The sequence below is a fragment of the Poecilia reticulata genome, linkage group LG11 (genome assembly GCF_000633615.1).
Source record: "Poecilia reticulata strain Guanapo linkage group LG11, Guppy_female_1.0+MT, whole genome shotgun sequence".
Lineage (NCBI taxonomy): Eukaryota > Metazoa > Chordata > Actinopteri > Cyprinodontiformes > Poeciliidae > Poecilia > Poecilia reticulata.
This window is the reverse complement of record NC_024341.1, coordinates 20011114-20033787: the sequence shown is the minus strand read 5'-3', so window position 1 is coordinate 20033787 and position 22674 is coordinate 20011114. Positions and strand designations below refer to the sequence as shown.

The window sequence follows — 22674 nt, the reverse complement described above, 5'->3', positions numbered from 1 at the left end:
AATATTATTATTGTGAGATAAACAGTGAGGACAGGGAACGTATACCTAAAGTTATTTCATCAGAGGCAAGCCTGGAAGCTTTATGTAATGAAATAATTTACAACAAAATAGCAAAACAAATAGACTGATGATGACATGTTGTTCTATAGCTGGCAATCCACATCTAAAGTAAGTTTAACTGGTTTCCAGGAAGGTCTGACCAGGAGCTTCAATACAGAAGCGATTATTTGATATGTTAGGAAAAAAAAATGTCTCGGCTCAATAAAGGCTTTCAAGGATTGATGAATGGTGCGGTTGTTGTCTTTGCTGTGGGACGCAGAATGATGAAACACATCAGTCTTTCTTACCTTCCAACCACTCACTCCTGAACATCCATGAGCAACAGAAATATTGCTCTCATGGAGACGATTCATCTTCACACACCTGCCTATTAATGTCAACACCAAGGGAACTGTTATACGGAGGGTTCTGAGCTCTGTGGACTGTATTAAACCTCTTGATTAGAAACTGCATCAAAAGTCTGTGTGATTTGGTCAGGATTTTCTTTATTATAAGCTAGAATATTTGTTCTAATAGAACAGTTGAACATATTCTGTGCAATGTCCAGCCTGCTTTGGTTGAGGTAATATACAATGGGTTTTAAGATTTATCATTCTTACAGCACCACCTTCACAACATCACACCCCGCCTCATATTTATGGACTTGGTATAATAAAACTTCTTTAATTATTTTATGTTTTTCAGTTTTAGAGAGCCACTCGAGATAATTGATAGCCCCTATCTGGCCACTGCTTTTCAAAAAAGAAAAAAAATAAATATAAAAAGCCATCTTTGAGTAAAGTTATGCATGCCAATCCATAAATGGTCATAAGAGGATTCTGAATGGGGTTATGGTCTGGAGTTTATGGTGGCCAATTCATGTGTGAAAATTATGTGTCAGGCTACATGAACAATGCTTGCATGAATTGAATCTGATAAATCCCAGCCTTGTCATCTTAAGATATGCTCATTCCCACGGGGAAGAAAAATGATTGATGGAATATCCTGGTTATTCAGTATGCTCAGGTAGTCTGGTTACCTCAGGTTTAGGTTCAATGACGTTATATCCCCAAAGAACACCTGTGAGGTAAGTGCTATTATCTAGAGTTGAACCTAAGCATCATACGTGGGTCACATTATGCAGAGGGAACAGGGTAGATATTTGATCCTTAAACCACATGACCTTCTTCTATTGCTCCAAAGTCTAATCTTTATGCACCCTAATAAATTTAACGTTTTCTCCCCACAAAAGCCAAACCGATCATTATTTTTCTCAAGGCAGCAAAGCAGTTTAGTTTCAATCCTATCAGTTCATTTTGCATGTAGAGATGTCTAAGTCATCCCTCATAATCATCAGTCATTTTTCACAGCCACGTTTCTACCACGAACATGCTGTTTCCCCCATGTGTCCTTCCAGTTGGACAGTTCTTAGCCCAGTTTCATTCAGCAGTCTTTTGTTTTCTCTGTTTGATGCACGCATGTAATTCTGTTCTGAAATAGACCAACATCCTTTCCACAACCACAGGATGTGTATCCTGACATGGTTGGTTAAGAAATGAGAAGTTACTCGCAGCATCAGCTTGGGTTGAACAACTTGCCAGCTGAAAGATGTTTCAGTTCAATTTCAATATAATTTACTGGACCAAAACAGAAACGAAATTAATGAATAAGTATTCAAAAATTATCCAATGGGTGGTTCTTTCCCATTTCATTTCTTAAATCCAGGTATGGATTTGTTTTTCCGATTGGCAGTGCATTGTAATATATAAACTGTCATTAATTTTACAGAAAACACTTGTTATCAGGCAGATTTAGAAAATTTATTAACAACCTAACATTAAGTATCTAAAACAACTTATTCTTTGTTTATGGAGCCCCTCTATGTGTCAGGAGTTTTTTTTTTTTTTTTCATTTTTCAATCACAACCGGCCACGACTTATCTAATCATCTATTGGATAACTTCTCTGGCAATCTAAACAAATCTTCTTTGCTATTGGCTGATGAACCCGAAGCCCCGCCCTCTCGTACCTGTCGATCTGTGAAAGGCCACAAGCGCTCCCGGACGCCCCGCCCACTGTATCCCCTCCCGCCTCTTCCCACCGGCGTTCAGTCGTGAAGCGGATTGAACGAGCAGCGCTTGCTCTGTGGCGCAGGAGTGTGCGGGCAGGATCGTAACGGCTGCGGTGGTCAACTGAAAGCACGTTTAAACGCACACCGGGAGCAGCTCCGGAGAGAGGAACCCTGAGCACGGACAGCCGAGGGGAGTTTATAACGGTTAAGGAGCGGAGGGAGACTCGGGAGAGCGGCAGGAGGCGGTGGAGGAGGAGGAGGAGGAGGAGAAGTGGGGGGAACGGGCGCTCTCTAACGAATCCGACCGACATCGCACGCAGAAATGGCGGAGCACCACGCAGTCGGCGACGGCAAGCACAAGGCGTCCGGCAATTCTGGGAGCTCGGTGCACGGAAACAGCCGACCCGGCGCCGGCGGTGGAGGAGGAGCAGGGGGCAAAGGAGGCCTCTCTGGCGGACTGACACAACCGGCCGGGTGGCAGTCTCTACTCTCCTTCAGCATTCTTTTTCTGGCCTGCCTGGCAGGATTCAGCTCCAGACTTTTCGCTGTGATCCGGTTCGAGAGCATCATCCACGAGTTTGATCCATGGTAAGCTAGCAGATCAGATCGGATCGATTTGCAAGTGCTCGCTGTGCCAATGAAAGATGCTTAAGTCGACCCACTTTTTTTTTTCCCTTTTACATAAACGTGACGTATAATAATCTCTTTGCATAAGTTACATTAACAGCGATAAGTTTTTAAACTTATTTTAGATGTTTTATATTCCGCTGACTATAAAACACTTGTTCCCCTGTGATGACCAGTGAAGGGATTTTCTGTCTCATGTCCTTGGCACAATCACTTTAATTGTCAGAGGAGCGGAGTGCAGCAGGTATGAGGGATGTTGACGTTTTATCGTGATGATCTGGGTTACCAGTCTGGTCGGACTGCATCTTCTGCAGGTTGTTGGCTCTCGTCTGTGCAACTGTGGTTGACGACCGCAGGGCGCTGGAAGATACGTGGAGTGTTCAGCTGCTGGTACAACTTTGTTGTAGACTGAGGAAGTACCAGCTCTCTATCAGAACTGTTTGCAATTCATTTCAGACTTAATTAAAGTGGAGCGAGGGAAATTAAAAATGGCTCACCGAGGGGATTATACGCGGGTTCGGTGGTCGATATATTTGATTCGGAGCTGGTTCCCTGGAGGATATTACCCACCTGATGTAGTGTGCACGAAGTTTCTGTGGAGGATTGCAATTGTCGCAATTCTAATAATGTAGATTAATAAAACGAAGGATATTTGAAATGTCAATTTGTTAAATGCACAACTTAAAAACAAATATGAAAGCCCTATCCATCCTTTTGTATGCACCTGCATATCCAGCAGTTGGAGACAGGGTGTACCCTTGGCAACTCACCTGTCTATTTCAGGACCATTTAAAACTGAATATGGAATGCCAAAAGTGCTTTAATCTAATAAATGAATACATTTTTGTAATTGTGAAAATTTCAATGAAATGGGGAAATAAATCCATCTATAATTATTTAAAATGTCATTAATTTACTAAATAAGTAAATGTTAATGTTATTACAATTGGATATTAATTTGTTTTACATCTTGTTACTTTCCTTCATAAAATTATTTAAATCATCTGTGTGGGTTGTCAAATGCATGCTTATTTTTGATTGGCTAACCTGCAGACCAATCACTTTGTGTCTAAAGCTGACCACATAAGATAAAATCATGACATGCTGCAAAACATTATCATGAAATGTTTAAATGACTAGTAAAATGACAATTTTAAACATTTAATATCCAAATTAACCTATCTCATTCAAACACCTTTTAAACTTCCATATGTTTGCCCCTTTTGGAGCTCCATACTCCAGCCGCTGCGAGTAATCACAGCAGGCTGTTGACATGACAGCCCGCTGATCCGGTCTGGTGATGCTGTCATCACAATGCAGGATTATTCCTGGTTGTAGCCGTGTCACATGGGCTGTGGGGGTTGGACTGGCAGCCAGGATGCACCGTCACTCCTTCCTGTACCGTGTGGCGTTCAGCCATGCTCCACGACTGAGGCATTCATTTATTAATTTTCAAGGACAGGTGCTCCGTCTTGTTCAGGGTGACACTTACCTTTTCAATTATGTTGATAACTTGATTGCACTTTATCGCCCAGGTTTGAAGCCAGGAGAGGTTCAGGTGATCTGGGTCTGACTTGCTGGGAAATGTGCAGGACTGACCTTTCTTTAATCATGGGTGGTCCTGTGTGTTGCATCCATTAGTATTCATTAGCAGATGTATACATTACATTAACTGTGGTACCGTTCCCTTCCCCCCCCCTGTACTTTACTGTAGTAGTTGGAGCTGCCTTGCTTCAGTTGTAAGGCTGTAAAGTGGCGCCAGTTTCCACAGTTACAGTGCAGCTTCTTGGCAACTTGTCACAGACAGGAGAGCAAAAGACTGTCTTTGATACGCAGAAGTTTAAAAACCCTCACGGCTATGAAAAGACTTGAACTGTTGTTGTTTCTCTTCACCCTCAAAAACCAAGCAGTGCTTCCATCGGGCTAAATGGTTTAAAAAAGAAAAAATGCATAAAACTGTAATTTTGTCCTAAAAGTGTTGTTACTGCACTGATATCTGCTTTGGTTAAAGTACAGAGACGCAGCTGAACTATATCATTCATATCAGCATATGCATGATTTCAAACATTTTTTTGACTTGCAAATCTGAAAAGTGTGGTATGCATTTGTATTCACTCCCTGTCCATCTCCAGTCCAGATCAGCTTTTAGATGCATTGCTGGTCCAACACACCTGACTCATTACGATACCTCAACCAAACTTGATAACATGCTGTAAAGGTAATTCAGCCATTCGTTTCAGCTGTTTACAATGTAAACTTTTCAGGACAAGTAGCTCTTAAGTACTCTGGTCTAGAGTCTCAAGTCTAGAGTCTCGCCTTTTTCTTCATCCTTTTTCCCCCCCCCCAAAGTGACTCAAGCTTAATCAAATTAAATGGAGAGATTTTTCAGAACTTGCCACAGAATCTCAGATTTGGGTCTGAAGATTGTACAGCTTGGACATGCTTGGTACTACACCAGTTAGTTGTAGCTTTTTGTTGTAGGTTCAAGGTCATAGTTCATAAATGTGCTTTGACAAAAACCAAAAAAACCTCTAAAGGTAGCTTATTACAAAAAGCCACAAACTCTGAAGTGTTTGTGGTTGTAACATGGAAAAAATGTGGAAAGGTTCAAGGGTTGAGAACTTTTGTAAGCTACTGTAGTTGCTTTCAGCTAAATCTTAAAAAATATATATCTCTGTTCTTATAGTTTTCTTCTCCTGACCCGCGCAACATGTGTAACCTTGAGACCACCATCTGAAATTCGTGTTTATTTTTTATTCCATGTTTATTTCATGATGCACTTTCCTCCTTGCTGTTAGTGTTTTCTGGAGCTACAAAAAATGGACATCTCTGGGTCTCATAAAAAACTCAAGACCTTTCTAAACAAAGAAACACGTTTTAGTCAGTGGTGTCTATGGATTGATTTGGTGTTTTACTACATTATGTTGTGCTGATGAATCTCTTACCTTTTTGACGGTAAGAATTTAAAGTGATATGATGAACCATCTGCTGATTGGAAGAGGCCATCATCCTCAGACATGCTTGATTGGTGCCGTTAGTTTGGCTGTTTGTTGATGCTTATGTGTGACGGCACTTTGTCCACAGATAAGCATCACATTAAACAAGCCAGCAATTTGTGGAATTATGATTGGATTTAGAAACTCTAAAAATGTCAGGCATATTGCACAATGTGCGAACAGCGCAGGCAAGGCTGATTTAGTGAAAGACTGCTTGATGAGTCCTTGGCTGCTCTGATTACAGTCAAAAGTATACTTTTAATGCTGTTTTTTTTTTTCTTTGGCGAAGGTAATTCCTTTGCAAAGTCATGTCGTCGTCGAAAAGCGTCGTTGGGTTTTCTTAAGACGGCTCTAAATTATTAGTCCTTTCAAGGTTTGAGTTAGTGGTTTCAGTGAAGTGTATTGTGTGAAGACGTCGCCTCACTCATGAATCGAACCTGCTGCCAGAAGTAATGCTGCTTTTTGTAAGAGAAGGATGTGCTTTGGTTCTCTGGATTACACATTTTTCTTTGAGTTTATCATTTTGTAGTGTTTGATGAATACAAATGCATGAATCTGAGCTGTGCCGCAAGGCTTGCAGAAGTGTAAGAGCAAAGTTTGCAAACAACTGACTTCTTTGAGTCTGAAATGAGAAGTAGGAAGTGGATGTAAGAAGTGTCCACACGCCGATTTAATTTTTTGTTTTTAATGAAACAAAATACTTGATGGTTCTTAAAACTTTTACTTTTGACGTGCCACATCTTGTGCACTGAAAGGTAAAAACACAAATGTTTTAAGGGAAAGCATAAAGTAAAACGCTGGAATGAGCGATTTTAGTTAACCGACTTGTTTTCGAGAATCACAGTTGTTGYGTTGACGTCTGCTGTCAGTCGAGGTGAATCTGATCTAAAAATGCCGCTCTGCTTTCCCTTTACGGTCTTCCGTTATTTGCTCATTGTCTCTTTTAGCTCTTCCTTGGTTTGCAGAGAGGTTAAAAAGAATCGAGAGTCTTACTGTACAAAGGAACMGGTCAGGAGAATTTCACAGCATTATATTTACACAATGGCACTGTGCTGTTGGGCATTAATGACTTGGGATAATCCTGGACAACGGTGATTGTTCTAAGAGGAAACGTATGTCTGAATAAAGAGCAGATATAAGGTGTTCAGGGAGGCTGGAAAGAGGCGTGAAACTGAAACCGTTTTTGTCAACTACCGGTTTTACGTGTTTCGACAGTCTCATGCATTCTTCATATGTCCATACTGAGGGGTGGAGTTTAGAAACGAAGCTACGGTTGGAAGTTTTTGTCCAACAATCTGGCACACAGCAACAGTCTTCAGTCAGAGGCCTCTTCAGATTCGCTGCAAGACTGACTACTACCAGAGATCCTTCCTGCCCACAGCATCACCATCCACAGCGGCTCTTTGGAGACAAAGTTGGATAAAAGTTATGACAACCTTCAACATCCCTTTGGGATAAATAGAGTATTTTTGAGCTGAATTGGAAGTGATGCTATACGTGAACGTAGACGCGCGCCCTGCGGAACATTTAAAGCGTGCAGCACATTCACATTTGAATCTAATCTGTGTTTTTGCTCGTGGATATATTTAACTACTGTCTAAAGGGAGCCTCAGTCACAGTTTTCATCATGCTGTTAGAAAAAGAGGTTTTTATATGCTATATATCTGCATTATACCCTTTCTCCTAAGCCTCCCAGACATGTACTCCTCCTCCTCACTCGTTTATCATGCTGTGAGGGCGCATCTGCAGCAGAAAATCTCTCACTGTGAAGTGCATGTGTGAAAAACGAGTGGTGGAAAAGGTCTGTATGTAATTGCCAGAGTATTCTGCTGAATGTCCTGTGTTCATGTTTGACAAGAGCTTCAAGAGCTTGTTGCATGATTTTTAATAACTCTGTTATCAGAGCTGGGCAGCTGTTCCACACTTCTTTTTTTGTTGTTTTTTTTTTTTAATAGATTTTGTAGTTGTGAATTGGAAGCTGGTGACACTTGAATTATTTTTTTTTAATATCTGGAAGCCTACTCAACTTGATTTGATCACTTAACTGAGATAATTTTCTTGCAGCCGAAAAGACATCATCAAAGTATTTTTTGTAGTAAAGTACATTTTTTTTGTTTTTGTGACTTGCATAGATCTAGCATTATTTTCAGAATGTGTTTTTATTACAGATATTTCATATTGATCTTCAAGTGATTCCGTCTTCTATTTCTAATGCTGTATATATGAAATGAGAACAGTGAATTCTGACTCGGGTTTTAGAAAATTTAAATTCTCTTCTCTTTGGAGCCAAAATGTAAGAATATTCTAATTTTGTGTGTGTTTGTAGTGAGGCTTTTTATTTACGTTGAAAGGAGAGATGGAGTCTCTCTGCATTCGTTAGCGGGTTTCCCAACCCTCGAGTCACACTGCCCTGTGCTTTAGATGTTTCCGGTCTGTAACGCTCCTGATTCAGACGACTGCAGTTCAGCAAAAAGTCTGTTAATCAGCCATCAGCTGACATGAGGTGTGCTGAAGCTGCGAAACGGCACATTCAGTTCATACAGAAAGTGCATTTTTACCATTTACCCATATTTTCAGAATGGAATATGTCTTGCTCTTTGTCAAATTCTGAAAGCCTGTTCTCTCTCACTGTCTCGCAGCCTGAATGAACTGCAGACGGGTCTGGATATGTTGCAGTCTAAGCAATATCAACACTGAAAATAATAAGAATTCAACTCCTTCTCTCTGTTACAAATTCAACTCTGAAGAGTTTTGTGAGCTTGACCTGATGGCTTACTGTGGTGAGTTCAATGATCAGAAACAAAAAACAGATTTTTGAGTTTCTTACTGGCTTTAAACACTAAAGATGGATTGTGACTCAAGCTTCTGTCTCTTATTGCTATAAGTGACGAGCGTTTACGTTGTCGCTTTATGGGAACAATAATTCTATTCGCTCATGTAATCAAATAGCTATACAAACATTTATTGAGGCTCTGGTAGAAAAGTAGAATGGGATTGTCAGCATTATCAATTGGCAAACTTTTTGACCATTTACAACGTTTAAAAATGTCTAGGCACCACAATGCATGAAAAATATGCTGCAGGTTCTATGAAAGTGGTCAAGATGAAATGATTATTATAGAATAAATATAATATTAGTCAATCAGCTGTGAAATCCCTGGTGTTTTACAGCAAAACGGATGACACTCAACATTGAGAAAACTGATGAAATTAGGTGAAGCCAGTCAAAGAACAAATGGCAGGTTTATTGATCTCTGATCCAATGACACCAGCATGCATCCAGTTCCAGCAAAGGATCTCAGTCTTCTGGATATGAGTGGACATTACATTTTTAAACTTAACTTATAATTACAGTGTTGTTGCAAAGCTGGGAAGAGTTGAAATCCACAACATCTTTCATCCACAGCAGATTCTGTAGCGTTTTAAATTGCTTTTTGGAATAATTTTGAACAAGATGCGTTGAGTACATTTCATTATATGGTCCAATTAAAGGAACTGTTACTGTTCTCTTTTTTTATCTTACAGCACAGCCAGAGCCTTTGGTGGGCTATATTTTAGCTGAGCTGTTATTCAGCCATAATTTCCTAATAGCACAGTTGTATTATTTTAACAGCATGTGTACAAATATAGGTTAAGTTGGCTTTACTAAAGTGCTCTTGTAATTAGAAGGTAATGAGCCATGTTGGGCCGCTGTCTGCATGGCTTAGCAGAGCGAGCGGCCTGCCTCATGATTGTTTATGGGAATAATTGAATCAAATTCAAAGCGATTGCCAGCCATTTTTATTTTGAAGGCTGTTTGCTTCAAAGACGCATCTCTAGTGACACTAAAAGTTGGTCAGTCATCATCCCCCACTGCAGGAAACCAATCAGCCAGCGTTTAATTAAAGTATTTGAATGGACTCAATTACTTTAGAAACGATAAAAAAAAAAAGTAGCAGAAAATTGTTTCAATGTGTGACCTGTAGACTTAAAAAAACCGGGAAGTACAGTATTCCTTAACCCATAGCAAAATGAATAAAACGGATGACGGAATGTTTAATTTTTATTAGGTTATTAAAAAATGGACCTTAGCTGCAGCTCCTGTTATTGGTGCTGGTGAGAACGACTGAATTTATGATATAGCTGCGATGCAAAACCCATGCATTAGCCTGCCAAGTGTGAAGTGTGGGTGTAGTTATATGAGGTTAAGCTAAGGGCAAGTAAGATTGTTGTCCTTTCACCATCTGCTCCTGTAGTATCTTCCAGCTGCACACTTCCTCACCATGCAGCGTTGTTTGAAGCCCCGAAGCCATTGGAAGGATGCCGAAAACGAGGGTGCCATTTCTCCTCTTCTTGTTTCTGCTTTTCAACTTGCCTGACTTTACTTGTTCGTCTGTCTGTCTCCTTTTTCGTTTGAAGATTTAGGCACAAGGTATTCGCTTACTTTAATGAAAACCTGGACAATGTGTAAAAGATTTTTTGCTTTTCTCTATAATTTAAAGTCCTCATCATTTGGGCTGAGAGCTTGAAAACGGTGTCATTTTTAAACTGACTTGTATTTAAACACACATCAAGGCCCACATTTTGTCCCCAGACATTGTGTAAACTTTAGTGTTACACAAATAAGTAAATGCTATAAAAATATGAGTCTGTGAGGAAGCGTTAAAAAAAACAAAGCGCATTCTCCCACCAAAAAGAATTGGCTAAAAATGAAATCTTTCTAGTTTGATTTCTCTGCCCACTCTGGTTCAGGTTTTAGTCAAAAGCGGACTGTGCATTGTCAGGTTTCTGCATTGTCTGGCGCTGCATTGACACCTGGAATAGCAGCAGTTTTACAGCATTTATATTCAATCCTACGGCTTCATGAAATACCTTCAGTTTACGCCTTTGCGAGGATTTTGAAACGTCTCTTACAGGCGTAATGAATTATTCTGTGCTGCAGAAAATTGCCAAGTGCTGTGAAAAGAAAATCTCCTTTCACCAAATGTTGCGCCTCAGCTTTTTTTTTTTTTTCTGAACCTGAACAATTAGTGCGAGTAGCTCCCTCCTCCTTCTCTCCACGCTTTTTATTTTTCTGTTGTTTTGAAATGCACAGTATCATTTTAATATCCTGGGAAGGGCTGCACAACATGTGGGACTTGCGCTATTGTTTAGGAAAATGAGAATATAGTTTTATCTTCCTAACTAATGAAAGTGTTCAGCAGGAATCGTTGTGATACCGTAAAGCCGCTTCTCAAATGATACCCTAGTATATAACACTAGCATCTGCCTAGGAAGGTCAGTGGTGTTCGCTATTTAGTCTCGGGTTTTGCTATTTTAACATTTTCCATGAGATTCGATCCATTTCTTTAAAGATTAATACTACTTTACAAAAAAAAAAAACAAGATTCTAAAAACAGTGTAGAAACATCTCATCACACATGTAGATCTAACTGAAATAACAGTGGTAATGCAAGCAGGATGTTGTGCCCTTTAATTAAAAAACAAGTTATGAGCTTGGATGCGATGATGATTTTAGTTCTGTATGTTTTCTGATCCCTTGGGGCATGTACGATGGATGAAAATCAAACATTCTGGCCTCCGTTTTCAGATGAGACTCCCTACTTTAAAGTTTTATTCCATTGTGTGAATTAGGTTTTTATCTTCCATACATGCAGTGTATATAACATACCCATCAGTRTTTACGGACTTAAGTCTAAGAGGCAGAAAAGTCATGTTTAGTTGGAAGAATTTGAGGCAAACACTACTTTTGCAGCTTCTCCACCGTGACTGGYGGGGTTAGAAAATGTCAGGAGCAGCTAAAATAAAAACTTTTGCAGCTTCAGGAAGTGGAAAAAAAGGCTAGTGAGGGAACAAGCAGGCGGTTTCCAGGACTTGTTGCTGGCAGGTGTCTGTTGAGGCAGGGCCACATTAGCATGTCCGTTGAATCATAGCGTGACGGGGAGGAAAAAGGCCCGGAGTTGCCCTAAAGCTGTTGTAAAACCATCAGGTGTTGGACTAATGACAGTTTGGAGAAAGCCATCCATTTTGTAGGAAATTAATGACTGCGGTGAGAAATCGACGTGTCGAGCTACTTTCTCTTCCTCGTCTAACTTTTGCTCCCTGCTTTCACCTCAGCCAAGAGGCTTCATGTCAAGCCCCTGCTTCCTYGGCAGGGTTTCCCAGGAGAATACTGCCAGACATGGCAGCGGGGTCTGTGAAAGTGCAGCATGCTGCAAATGTGAAACGGAGAGCTGATCCAGGCAACATGGGCTCATTTCAAGGAAGCCGCATCTGGCCAGGGGAAGCCATTATAAAAGATTTAGGATTATGATTTCAGTCTTATTTGCTTTAGTGATCAAGGTTTTCYGCTCTCCTTTGTAGTCGGTGCGAACAACCTTAAGTAAGCTACTTTTTCATGACTAAATAATCTTTCATGACCTCCCTTTTGTGGTTATCCTCTTTGCTGTGGATAATGTGACCAAGGTTGTGAGTTGAGCTCCTCACCCAGGTTTTTTCCAGCAGCTATTAAAGATCTTCTACTGTACAGAAGTGAGAGGCAGTTCTCCATTCATTCAGGCTGAACTGAAGAGGATGCCCTAGTTTTTTTTGCTCTTGATTTGCCTGTAAGTCTGTGTTCTTGATGACGTTTTTCTGAAAGCCTCTGCGCCGTTACCACCTAATAAGGGGTACAGTTCCAGTCATAGGGTTTACATGCACTCATCATGGGCATTTGAGATTTTCATCTGCTAATTACTCAGCTTTACTTTTGCGAGGGTGGAATAATTAAATTAAAAACTACTGCAATAAGTTAAAAAAAAAAAAAAAAAAAAAAAACAGGATTGGGGTTACGTGTTTGAATTTATAATAGATTATTCTTATTCAAACTGGTTCAGAATTATATAGGCCAGGGATATGTTGCATTAAATAATAGTATCTTTAGGGATATAATCAAAAGCAGTAGATTGTGTGCAGTTTATTGGTTGAGTTAATTTTATGACGTAGCCTTTTTGATGGTGTGTGATCAAGATTGTGCATTGAAACAGACCAAATACATTAGTAGGATGCAGAATTCACATGCATTGCACTTGAATTTTAACAACCTATCAAATAATTGCACCCAGGCAGTCCTTTGCAAATATGATTGTGCAGACATTAGCATTGCAGTATCATTAAGGATTTAATATGCATCATGCAACTCTAATCTGGTTAAAATATTATGTGTACAAATGAATGTCTAACCCCAGCTGTAGAAGTCCGAGGTCTAACATGGCTGTGAAATATAGTCCAGCATGTTGGTGAGGTTGTCTTCCAAAATTTAAATTTGGGTGCACTAACCCTCATCATTAACATACCTGGAGTGTTGCTCCATGGTTTCATGCATGTATGAGAAATTCTTGAATTTCCCATGGCAGCCATTCCTTAAATGTTCTCTCCCAAAATCGCCACCTTCCTACTCAGCTCCTCCAGACTAGCAGCAGCAGCAGTAGTTAGCAAAAACCTGGTGGAACTCAGCATCTGCTGAGTGCATCRGACAAATTACTTAGTCTATCGCTCCCAAGAACGTTTACCTGCATAATGGAAAGTCATTGCTGTGATGACRCGTTGAAGGCTGAGTATCAGTAAGAGCGCTTCTTAAAGAGACAGTCTAACATGAAGGCGTCATATTGTGAACTCAAATTTCTTTTGTCATGTTTGATATACAACATTTTTACAACAACTGAGAATAAATTGAGAAGATAGTTACTAGATTGTGCAATAAAAAAAGCACCACATGGTTGGATAACATGTAATACACTGGAAGCTCTCTGAAAGACTGCCATAGAAGTGAAGGTTTATTTATTTATTCATTTTTCTCTCACCAATGCCAAAGAGGCTCAACACATTTGTTACATTATGTTGCATTAAAACCTCTCTTGCATTGTGTTTGAACCTTTTCCTCCCATATTTCTGCATTCCTGTGGAGAATCTCAGAGCATGAGGCCGTTTATCTACACACAGCTCGGTGTTTCTCATTTTTCCTGCTCACCACTCTCGCCGGTGCCGTTAACGGAGCGGTGTCAGAAGAAGCAGCGGCTCGGTCCCGAACAAAAGAGCAGTAATGGAGTTCATACATTCAGGTGTACGAAGGAGAGCTCTTTTCTGATAGTTGATGCGCTGAAAGTAGTTTTGGAGTTCAGTCTTAAAATATTACTGTCATTTTCATGCAGATCAATTCTTCCTAACATAAAACTGGAAAAAGAAAGTTTCAACGTGCATTTTCAGGATACACACTGTACTTTTACGAATACACACTGCCCTATTTGTCATCTTTAATACAAGAGCATGACCTGGAGCAGGTCTGAGTTGGCCCAGAAACAAAACCTAGATAGCAGAACTAAATTTATCCCCCATGTTTCTCGTCCACATTAAGGAAAGAAGGAACAAAAGTGCACCGYATCCGTGTGTTGCCGCGCAGAGTGCGAGAGAAACCGTCTGGTTGATGCAGCTTTTGTCAAGCTGTTTGTTGTGCGCCGTCATGGCTGTTTTGATGCGATTGTTGTTCCGTGACCATCCAACCTGCAGGACTCATCCGCCCAGCGAAGAACAGACGGACCGGAGTGTCTGCTCACCGGATGCAAGGCTGTAATTGAAGGCATTCGTTTTCAATGCCTGTGCAAGTGACGCTACTTTTCCTCCGATTTCTTGTTTTGCTTGAGCTAACCGTTTTATGCAAATAGTAAGAATCAGGTTGTTGGGCCTTGAGATGCCTCAGAGCACCCAAAACTAATCTGATGTTTTATTGTTTGACACTTTGCTTTTAAAAAAAAAAAAATCCAATTAAGAACACCAGCAACGGACAGTAGCTGTTCAGAATCGACCTCAAACTAATGCTCGTCCCTGAGAAAAGCAAGAAATCGCTGGCATTTACTGTAGGTCATTATTGGTCAGATAGTCCTTAAATTATTAACTCGATCTCTCAGCTTTCACTGCCGCTCCACTTTGTTCCTGTTGAAGTGGTCCTGCATGCCCTCTGGGTGGTCTAATGGGGGAGGTGGGCTGGAGGAGAACAAGGAGGATCTGTGCTTATGCCTCCTCGTCCTCTTACTGACAGAAGTCAGCACGCAGCTCTGTGGGCGAGCACACCTGCATGCAGAGAGGAGAGGAGAGGGAGAGAGAGAGAGAGGATCGGCGGTGGGATGGTAGGAGGCAGAGGAGGAGAAAAGAAATGACTGCCTGCCAAGCGTTCAGACTGAGGAAGGTTTTGGTGGCGAGGCCAAAGAGATTGCATTGTTCCTTAGAACCSCCTCATCGGTCTGCGTTCATCTSTACCACAGTATCTGTGCCTCACTGTTTATGTGGAAAGAGGATGGGTTTTTGTCACTTTCTGCCTCAGGTTGACCTGAATGTGTTCTGTGGCTGATAGGCTGCTTACTGCGGAGTCTGTTTAATAAGATCAGCTGCTTAAGGCATCTCCGAAGTCTTACTGAATAGTAGAAACGGCTTTGCTCAGCTTATTCTTAAGTAATTTTCTCCTTTCAGTTTAATCCCTCGAACATTTTGCAGAAACTTAGTCGATGCTGGCAGAGAAACTAGGTAGGTGGCTGTTGGGTAAGGCAGATTAATCTTGGTAGGAACTGGTCTCAAGGAGTGCTGGGCAAACTGGAGGCTACAAAGTTTTCATCCCCCATGAAAAATTATACACAATTAGCCATTTTTGAAAAATACAAATCTAAAAACTGAGGATTTGCATTCAGCCTGTTGAGAAGAACCTTGTAGAACCACATTTTGTTGTAATAACAGTTACGCTTAAAAATCTTGTCTACTGGTTGAACTGTGCTCAGTCCCAAGCATTTTAAAGGTTGGGATGTTTTAAAATCTAAGACTGCTTTAAACTTCCCTACAGCTTTACCTCTGACTTGGTRTTCTTTGGTCTTCATGATGCTGATAGTTCACTGATGTCCTCTGAGATGTTCACAGAGCGGCTGCATTTAGACTGAAATCAAATGAAACAAATTTGGACTCTACTTGGTGATTAGGTGACTTGTAGAATTGATGTCTTCTGCTGGATATTCACRCACAACCTGTGAAATTCCAAAAGACAACCAGCAAGATTCATTGATGTCAGTGGAGCTGCCAGGAGGAAGCTGTTTGTGTAAAGACTTGCCTGAAAAGTTGAGCTGCTTGTTGAGGTCRGCGATGCTGGGAGCTTTGGTCGGCTGGTGATCACCTCAGGTTTGTGGTAGACTCGGGACGGTTCCAGTGACGACCGCCGTCATTACTTACCGTCTGCTGCCGAGTCATTTGTAGTGATCCACCGATGGAAATAAATATCAGTTAATATTAGCCGATACGGATGTTGGTGCCGACATATCGTGCATCCCTTGTCATTTTCCTGTTTTGTAAATGTTSATAACGAAGTATTAAACTAATCAGAGGCACAAAGTCTGCTTGGGTTGGATCAAAGGTAATGTTTTGACTTGTTTCGATTTGCATTTCTGAACAGGATATGCAAATGTGCTCAAGTACTAGTATCTAAGTTTACATAAAATTCTTCCAAAATATGTTCAAATTTGTCTTCATGTCCCAAAGAATGTTAAAGTTGAAGAGGTGTGATACTTTTAAGACTTTACACATGGAGCTGCTAGCTGATTATCTGCCTCTTGTTAAACATGAAGATTTGGTTGCTTCAGTCTCTGTAATGAATTTTCTGTTCCTGGGTTGGATGATTGGCTGCCGTTCTCTTTGGCTCATCTTGCATGCCTTGTGGTTGTTTCATTTCAGTTCTTATGCCTTTTTTTATTGGGAGCTTTTTATGCCTTTCCATCATATTTTTATCCCTTTTCTAAAATTCATTTCCCTCGTTTCTTGGCAAGATTTCTGCTAGCAGCGCGCATATTTTTGTAACTCATGTCACCCGTCTTCCATGCCAGCTTCCTCCTGTTGCGGGTTGCAGTGGAGCTGTAGCGTACTCTTGGGTTGAGAGGCTGAAGGCATCAGGAGCGCGTTGCCAGGTGTTCAAAGTGCCAAAACGACGATGAGCGAGACAAACAACCATGCACACCTGAAGTCATTTTGGAATCTTTATTTAATATAAAATTCATGTTTGTGATTGTGGTAGGGAGGCGAAGAACACGGAGCGACAGGGAGAATATGCAAACTCCAGTCAGCCTTGAGGCGGCGTTTAACCGGAAACCATGTCGCCGTGAGGCAAGCAGGCCTCACATTAAGTAATTTTATTTTTAAATAGTTTTATCACAGTCACATAAACTCARGTTCTGGTGGATAAACAGTAATGGCTGATATGACTTCTCTAATTATTTATTAATTGCGTGTAAAACTGAACATGAAAATCAAGGATGTATCGGGATGTAAAAGCTGAAAATTGAAATTACTGGTCTTTGGACACTTGGTTTCAGTTGACGTAGTCGGGGCGTGATTTACAGTTGGCAAAGATGACGTAAGTTCATTATATAGATCGACTTGCAATATCAGTGCCATTATTTGAAACATTGCATTCGCAAAACCCTGCTTGGACACCGTGGATTATCATATTTCAATCAAACAACTTGACTGTAACCAGAGGAGAGACTAATGCATGAATGTTGCTGGGACAGATTAGAAACTAAATAAATGTTGAGCCGTGGTTGGATCCCGTCTCCAGCCTTCTTTCCATTTCTTCTGTGTAGTTGAACTTCAAACAAACTAGAGCTGCAAGAAAATACGAGAACATTAAATTTCTAAATTATTACAGAGTGCAGTTACAGAGTCTCCATCACTCTGGGATCCACATCACCCTGATGCCGATCATTTTGAGTAAAGTGTGGCATCGAGGGCCAACTGGCCGCTTTATTAGGTACATCTCACTAGTAGTGTTTTGGTGGTCCTCTGTTTGCTGACAGAACTTGATTAAGCAGGAAGTGTTTCCACTAAAGGAGTAGTTTTTCAGGAACATTATTAATGCCACTAAACATGTAAAACCAGAAAAACAGAGCAGGGAGGGAGGTGGTACTTTGTACTCGTTCAGGACGGAGGTTTTGAATTGTTTTTCATATTGTAATTCAGTCTGTTTCTATCTAAATCATGAATTAGGATAGAGCTCTTTGATTTTTTTTTTTTATTGTTTTGAAGATTATTGGAGAACAGTGGAAAGAAAATGCATTACAATTTGAAACATTTCCATCTGGTTAGCAGATGTTTTTTAAAGATTAAGAATAAGTATAAATTGTGTTGCGCTGAATGTTTTTGTTTTTAGAGTAATTACTTACATGTGTATAATTATCTCTGCCCATTGTTGGCTCAGCGACGGGCATCTCTCCATTTTGGCTGGATCCCATCTTTCTGTTGTTCTGCTGCAGATGTGTCTATTGTTGGGGCCGTTTCTCCGGTCCCTTTCCAGCGGTCCCTTTCCAGCGGTCCATTCTGAGAGGATGACTTTATTATCCCAACCTCGCCACTGGCATGCTCACCTGGCGTGACATTACAGATCATCGCTATCTGGGGCCGTGGCTTTGTTTCAGGTCGCGACAGCAGCTGACAGCGAGGCAAGGGCGAAAACAGCCCACGKTCTCTTGGTGTCAGTGCCGAGCGCCGGCTGAACAGTTGGAGGGATGAGGGGGTGAAAGAGGGCTGAGGGCTCAGGATGAGAAATGGCAGATGGACGAAAGGAGGGCAGATAGGACATGGCGACAGCTGGAATAGGTTGTCAAATCTGTGAGTGGCTGCTGAAAACGAGCCAGTCAGGAGGTTTTTATATCATGGGGGTTATCAAGTTGACCAGCTGGCAGGTAGCCTGGCTATAAAACGAGATGGGAGGCTTGGAGCTGGAAACGGGCGGAAAGTCACTGATGTCGAGGCCACACCGGAGAGGTGGAGATTGTATTCCTGCATRCTTGCTTTGCAGTTGARTTCAGAATCTGCCAAATGGAAATGCACAGGGTCAGCCTCAGGAGGCGAATTAACTTTAAACTGGATTTATTTTACAACAGCATTGAGTTTCAAAGCAAGGACTGACTCTGAAGAGTTAGCCAATAAAATATTTGGTTCAGAGTAGGATAAGTGAAGTGGATAAGAGTGTGTTTAAAACCATTCTGTTCCAATTAGCTTGTGTAGAACTGTAGGAGAGAACACACATCAACACGGAACCACCTTTTCTCTGTGTGGCTCTTCTGTCTTCACCAGCAGATTACATTTCTGGAGTTTCTACGTGATGCATGGAAATGTCTTTATGCACGGGGGAGGAAACTRAGATGTCAAGACCAGCTTAAGCCCCTTAAACCGCTCCTTCATTCCAGATTAAATGGCCGACATGAGGCACTTTAACTCGTGAAAGGCTAGACAAAGAAACCGTTGTAGATCATAAGACTCATTAGGAAGGTTAGACAGAWCTTGCAGAAGTTTYCCTTTGGAATGTGATGGGTTTAGCAATAGATTTGCATATTTATAAAAGATAACTGACCTTACTGAATTAATAAAATTACCCAGTGTTCTATTAGAGGCTCTAAAATTGTAACCAACCAGTTTCTTGTTGTGTTTTGTCAGTGAAATCCTCTGCTCTTCATGCATTGGAAAGACTGGGCTCCAATTCGTAATGGTCACACCGTTTCAAACAGTTTCTGTTGTCTGAGATTAAACAAAAGCATAGCATTTATTACTGTAATGGAAATGTAGCTGTTACGAAGTTCAAACGGGGCAGAGGAATATGACGTGCTAAAGATAAACTCTAAGCAGAACATGGTTACAACTTRGTTCTGTTGGTTTAAATCCAGGTTATTCTCAGAAGATGAAGAGTTCAAAGCTCTTTATTCTGACCATAATAAACTTTAACATAYAGTGTACATGATAAAATAAAAAGCAAGGACTGCTCCATTTTTAGTGAAATCAAACATTGAAACAAAATTCAAAGATAATTCATGTATTTTATAAAMAWWWWWAAAAAAGCCASTTAGAGCAAAACGTTGACTCCGACCAACTGCGACAAAAGTTACATTTGAATTTGTCTAAAACTCAAAATCAACTTCATTGACGTAAACAAACTCTCAGCTACTTCAGTGCTAGTTGGAGAGAAGATGGAAGGCTCGGTGTTCTGTAATCCAATTGCTTGCTGGAAAAAGGCTTTGCTAATGGAAACTGTGGGCAAAACCTCCCCCCTATTAAAAAGTGTTAAAAGCGCTTTGAGGACTGCTGGACCTGCTGTAGSTCCGGGCAGCCCGCTGCAGGCCGGCTTTCAGCCCATTAGGTGGTTTGTTTTGGTCGCTGCTTCTAATGACGGATCACTACAGAAACGGCTCCTTAAAGATACAGATGTAAAACTGATCCTTTRAGTCTGCGTGTCTGTTTGCGTGTAATCTACTTTTTTGACCACATGTTCAAAGTGTAAAGAATGAGTGTAAATTCTGTCCATTAAGTCTGCTCTGYGCGCCCGTTCAAGCTGCTGCAAGGACGCCGCTTTCAGAATATCATGAACCTTGGGCTTTTATTGATTTTTAGCTCAACTTCCACTAGGCTGGCAGTGAAGTCAGCATTGTTGCTCTAAATTTACTGTATTCTCCTGTGTGCTACGAGGGGATCGCAGTATGCCAGCACTGCAACCTAACACTTGAATCTTTGTTTTTTTTTTCTTCTTCGCAACAAAAGCTTAATTTCACACACATTCAACAAGATGTCAGTTTAAGATTTATTTATTTTTTCGCTCCACTTACTGCCTCATCTTGCCGCTTTTCAGTCTGCAGAGACACATCTCTGCCTACTCGTTTTGCCTCTTTATGAAGCCTCCTCCTGATGCAGCCAAGTCCTCTGAACACATTTTTTGAAATTAATGAATAAAATGATTTTTTTTTTCTCTCTCTCTTTCCACCAAGCCTGCTGCTACAACTTAATGTGTCCCTGAGACATGTGGCACACCAGGAGAAGAGGATCTTTTCCTTCCAAATTTTAATGATTGTTCCTGCAGGCGCTCTTCATATCAGCTGGGGTCTTTCTCTGTTTTCCCATCCAGGGTGGACTGACCTACTTGAATTGGAGATATCATTTTTTCCCCCTCCTCTGCTCTTTATTTTTTGCTTTGATTTATTAATGGTTATTAATTCTCAAATCTAAAATTTCTACTGTCTTGAAGTTTTCATTTATAATTTCCAGGTATGTAGGGGAAAAAGAACTGTTCAACTTTATTTCTGTTGCCACATCACAACTTTATTTGTTCAGAATGATTGCATTTACATCAAGGTTCAACTCAAAGTTGTAAAATATTCTATAAATAAAAAATTTGGCAAGATTTTTAGGCGCATTTAAAACTTACAATAACTTATTAAACACAGAATCAAACAAGTAAATGTGTAACTATTTAATTTAAATCTATCGCTTAAAAAACACAATTTCAGCATTTTTTTCTTAACTGCATGTTGCTGCGTTACATGAATTTGATTGGTTTGCAGTTGATATGATTTGCAAGTTAACTAGTAACATGATTGGTAAGGTCTATTTGAGCCATTGTGGCAGTTTCATGATAGATGGCATGAAAAATAAATTTTTCTTTTTTACTTGATATTGTGTATAATAAGTAACTGAAAAATCGATCCAATTACAGATATACTTTTATTTATACTATTGCAACCTTTCTTAGCTTTTAATTGTCTTTAAAACATTTTTCTTATTTGCTTTAGGATCCAACATTTGTTCAAAAAATGAAAGTGTAGAAAACTCAAGGATTGAAAAACAGAATTAAATGGATTTTATGGAATCTGGCTTTTAGACCTACTAAGAGAGGGAGCCCACTCACAAACACTCATTCTTTTTTTTTTCCCCCCAAAGTGCTGTTTCTTTGCTTTTTTGCCACCTAGACATTTTGAATTGATAATTCCCAGGAGAATGTTGTCATTGAATATTTCGACAATCATTGGAACTTAGATGTAGAAAAATGTGAATTTTGAAATGAATAAGTGAACATTTCTGGCACAGAAAGTGTTCATTTGTTTGAGTGACTGCAACCTTTTCCCTCTCCTAGCTGCAACCTGCTTATCTTCCGTAGTAGCCATTTTCGCTTGAGCATTGTGGCACTTCTTAGTGTGAAATTTCACGCTGTAAATATTTTAAGAATAGCTCTTCAAACAGCTGGTTTAGTTCTTTTTGGGAAAATCACTTCCTTCCTTGGTTTGCCGTCCTCAGCCTGTTACATTAAGCTCTGCAGTCAAACCCGGTGCAGTTAATGTAGGCCTTTGATGGTGTCATCTTCACCTCCCCAGTTTTTCATCTCAACCTGAGCTTTTCAAAGCCTTCTTTTTTTTCCAGATGCGCTCTAGTTAGTGAGATCAAGGGGGATATTTCCGACACCCAAATGAATCCAGYTCGGAGGATGGCACCTCTCCTTTAAAAATACTCCCMAGGCTTTATTGCAATACAGTATATGAAAGAGATCATTAGGCACTTGATGTAATTTTCTTTTTTTTCTTTTAACTCCGGTGGAATAAGTGACCCCAAACGTTCACTTTTCCCTATCAGTATAGTTCCAGCGATTCAGCAATTACCACAGTCATTATAATTTCATTTACTGTGACTGCTTATCTTGACCTTGAAACTTTTTCTTTTTTAGTCCAAGTGCCAAACTGGACTAGAGAGTCTTCTGTATTGCTGCCTCTGTTTTATATTGGCCAGAGCTTTGAGATTACGCTGCTTCTTGTCTTTGTATTTGCAGTTCCCAAATAGTAAACTTGACTCACGTGTGACTCGAGTTATTCATTTGCATTTCTAAGCAAGACAATCTTGTCAGAGGTCCATATAAATGACATCTGTACCCGGGGTGCACGGGAAACACCTTGCACTGTTCTTTTGTTGAATATTATAATAGCAGAATACATTTTGCTTATACTTTTCCTCCACCACAAATCATTCTGGGACTTCATGACTAATTTGGACATCAAAGGCAGCGTACAGTGTTTATTTTAGCAGTGTTTTTGAAAACACATCAAACATTGCCGTCATAATTTAATATTGCCAGACAAAAAACTTT

The 22674-nt window shown here is 40.3% G+C and overlaps 1 protein-coding gene across 1 annotated transcript in view; it reads left to right on the top strand.

The window, feature by feature from the left end:
• Positions 1-2129: 2129 nt before the first annotated feature.
• Positions 2130-22674, top strand: part of LOC103472660 (dolichyl-diphosphooligosaccharide--protein glycosyltransferase subunit STT3B) — a 102078-nt gene continuing 81533 nt past the window's right edge. The window contains exon 1 of the mRNA XM_008422421.2: positions 2130-2697. Within this exon, the coding sequence (XP_008420643.1) occupies positions 2432-2697 (266 nt within the window). The 5' untranslated portion in view covers positions 2130-2431. The remainder of the gene's footprint in view (positions 2698-22674) is intronic.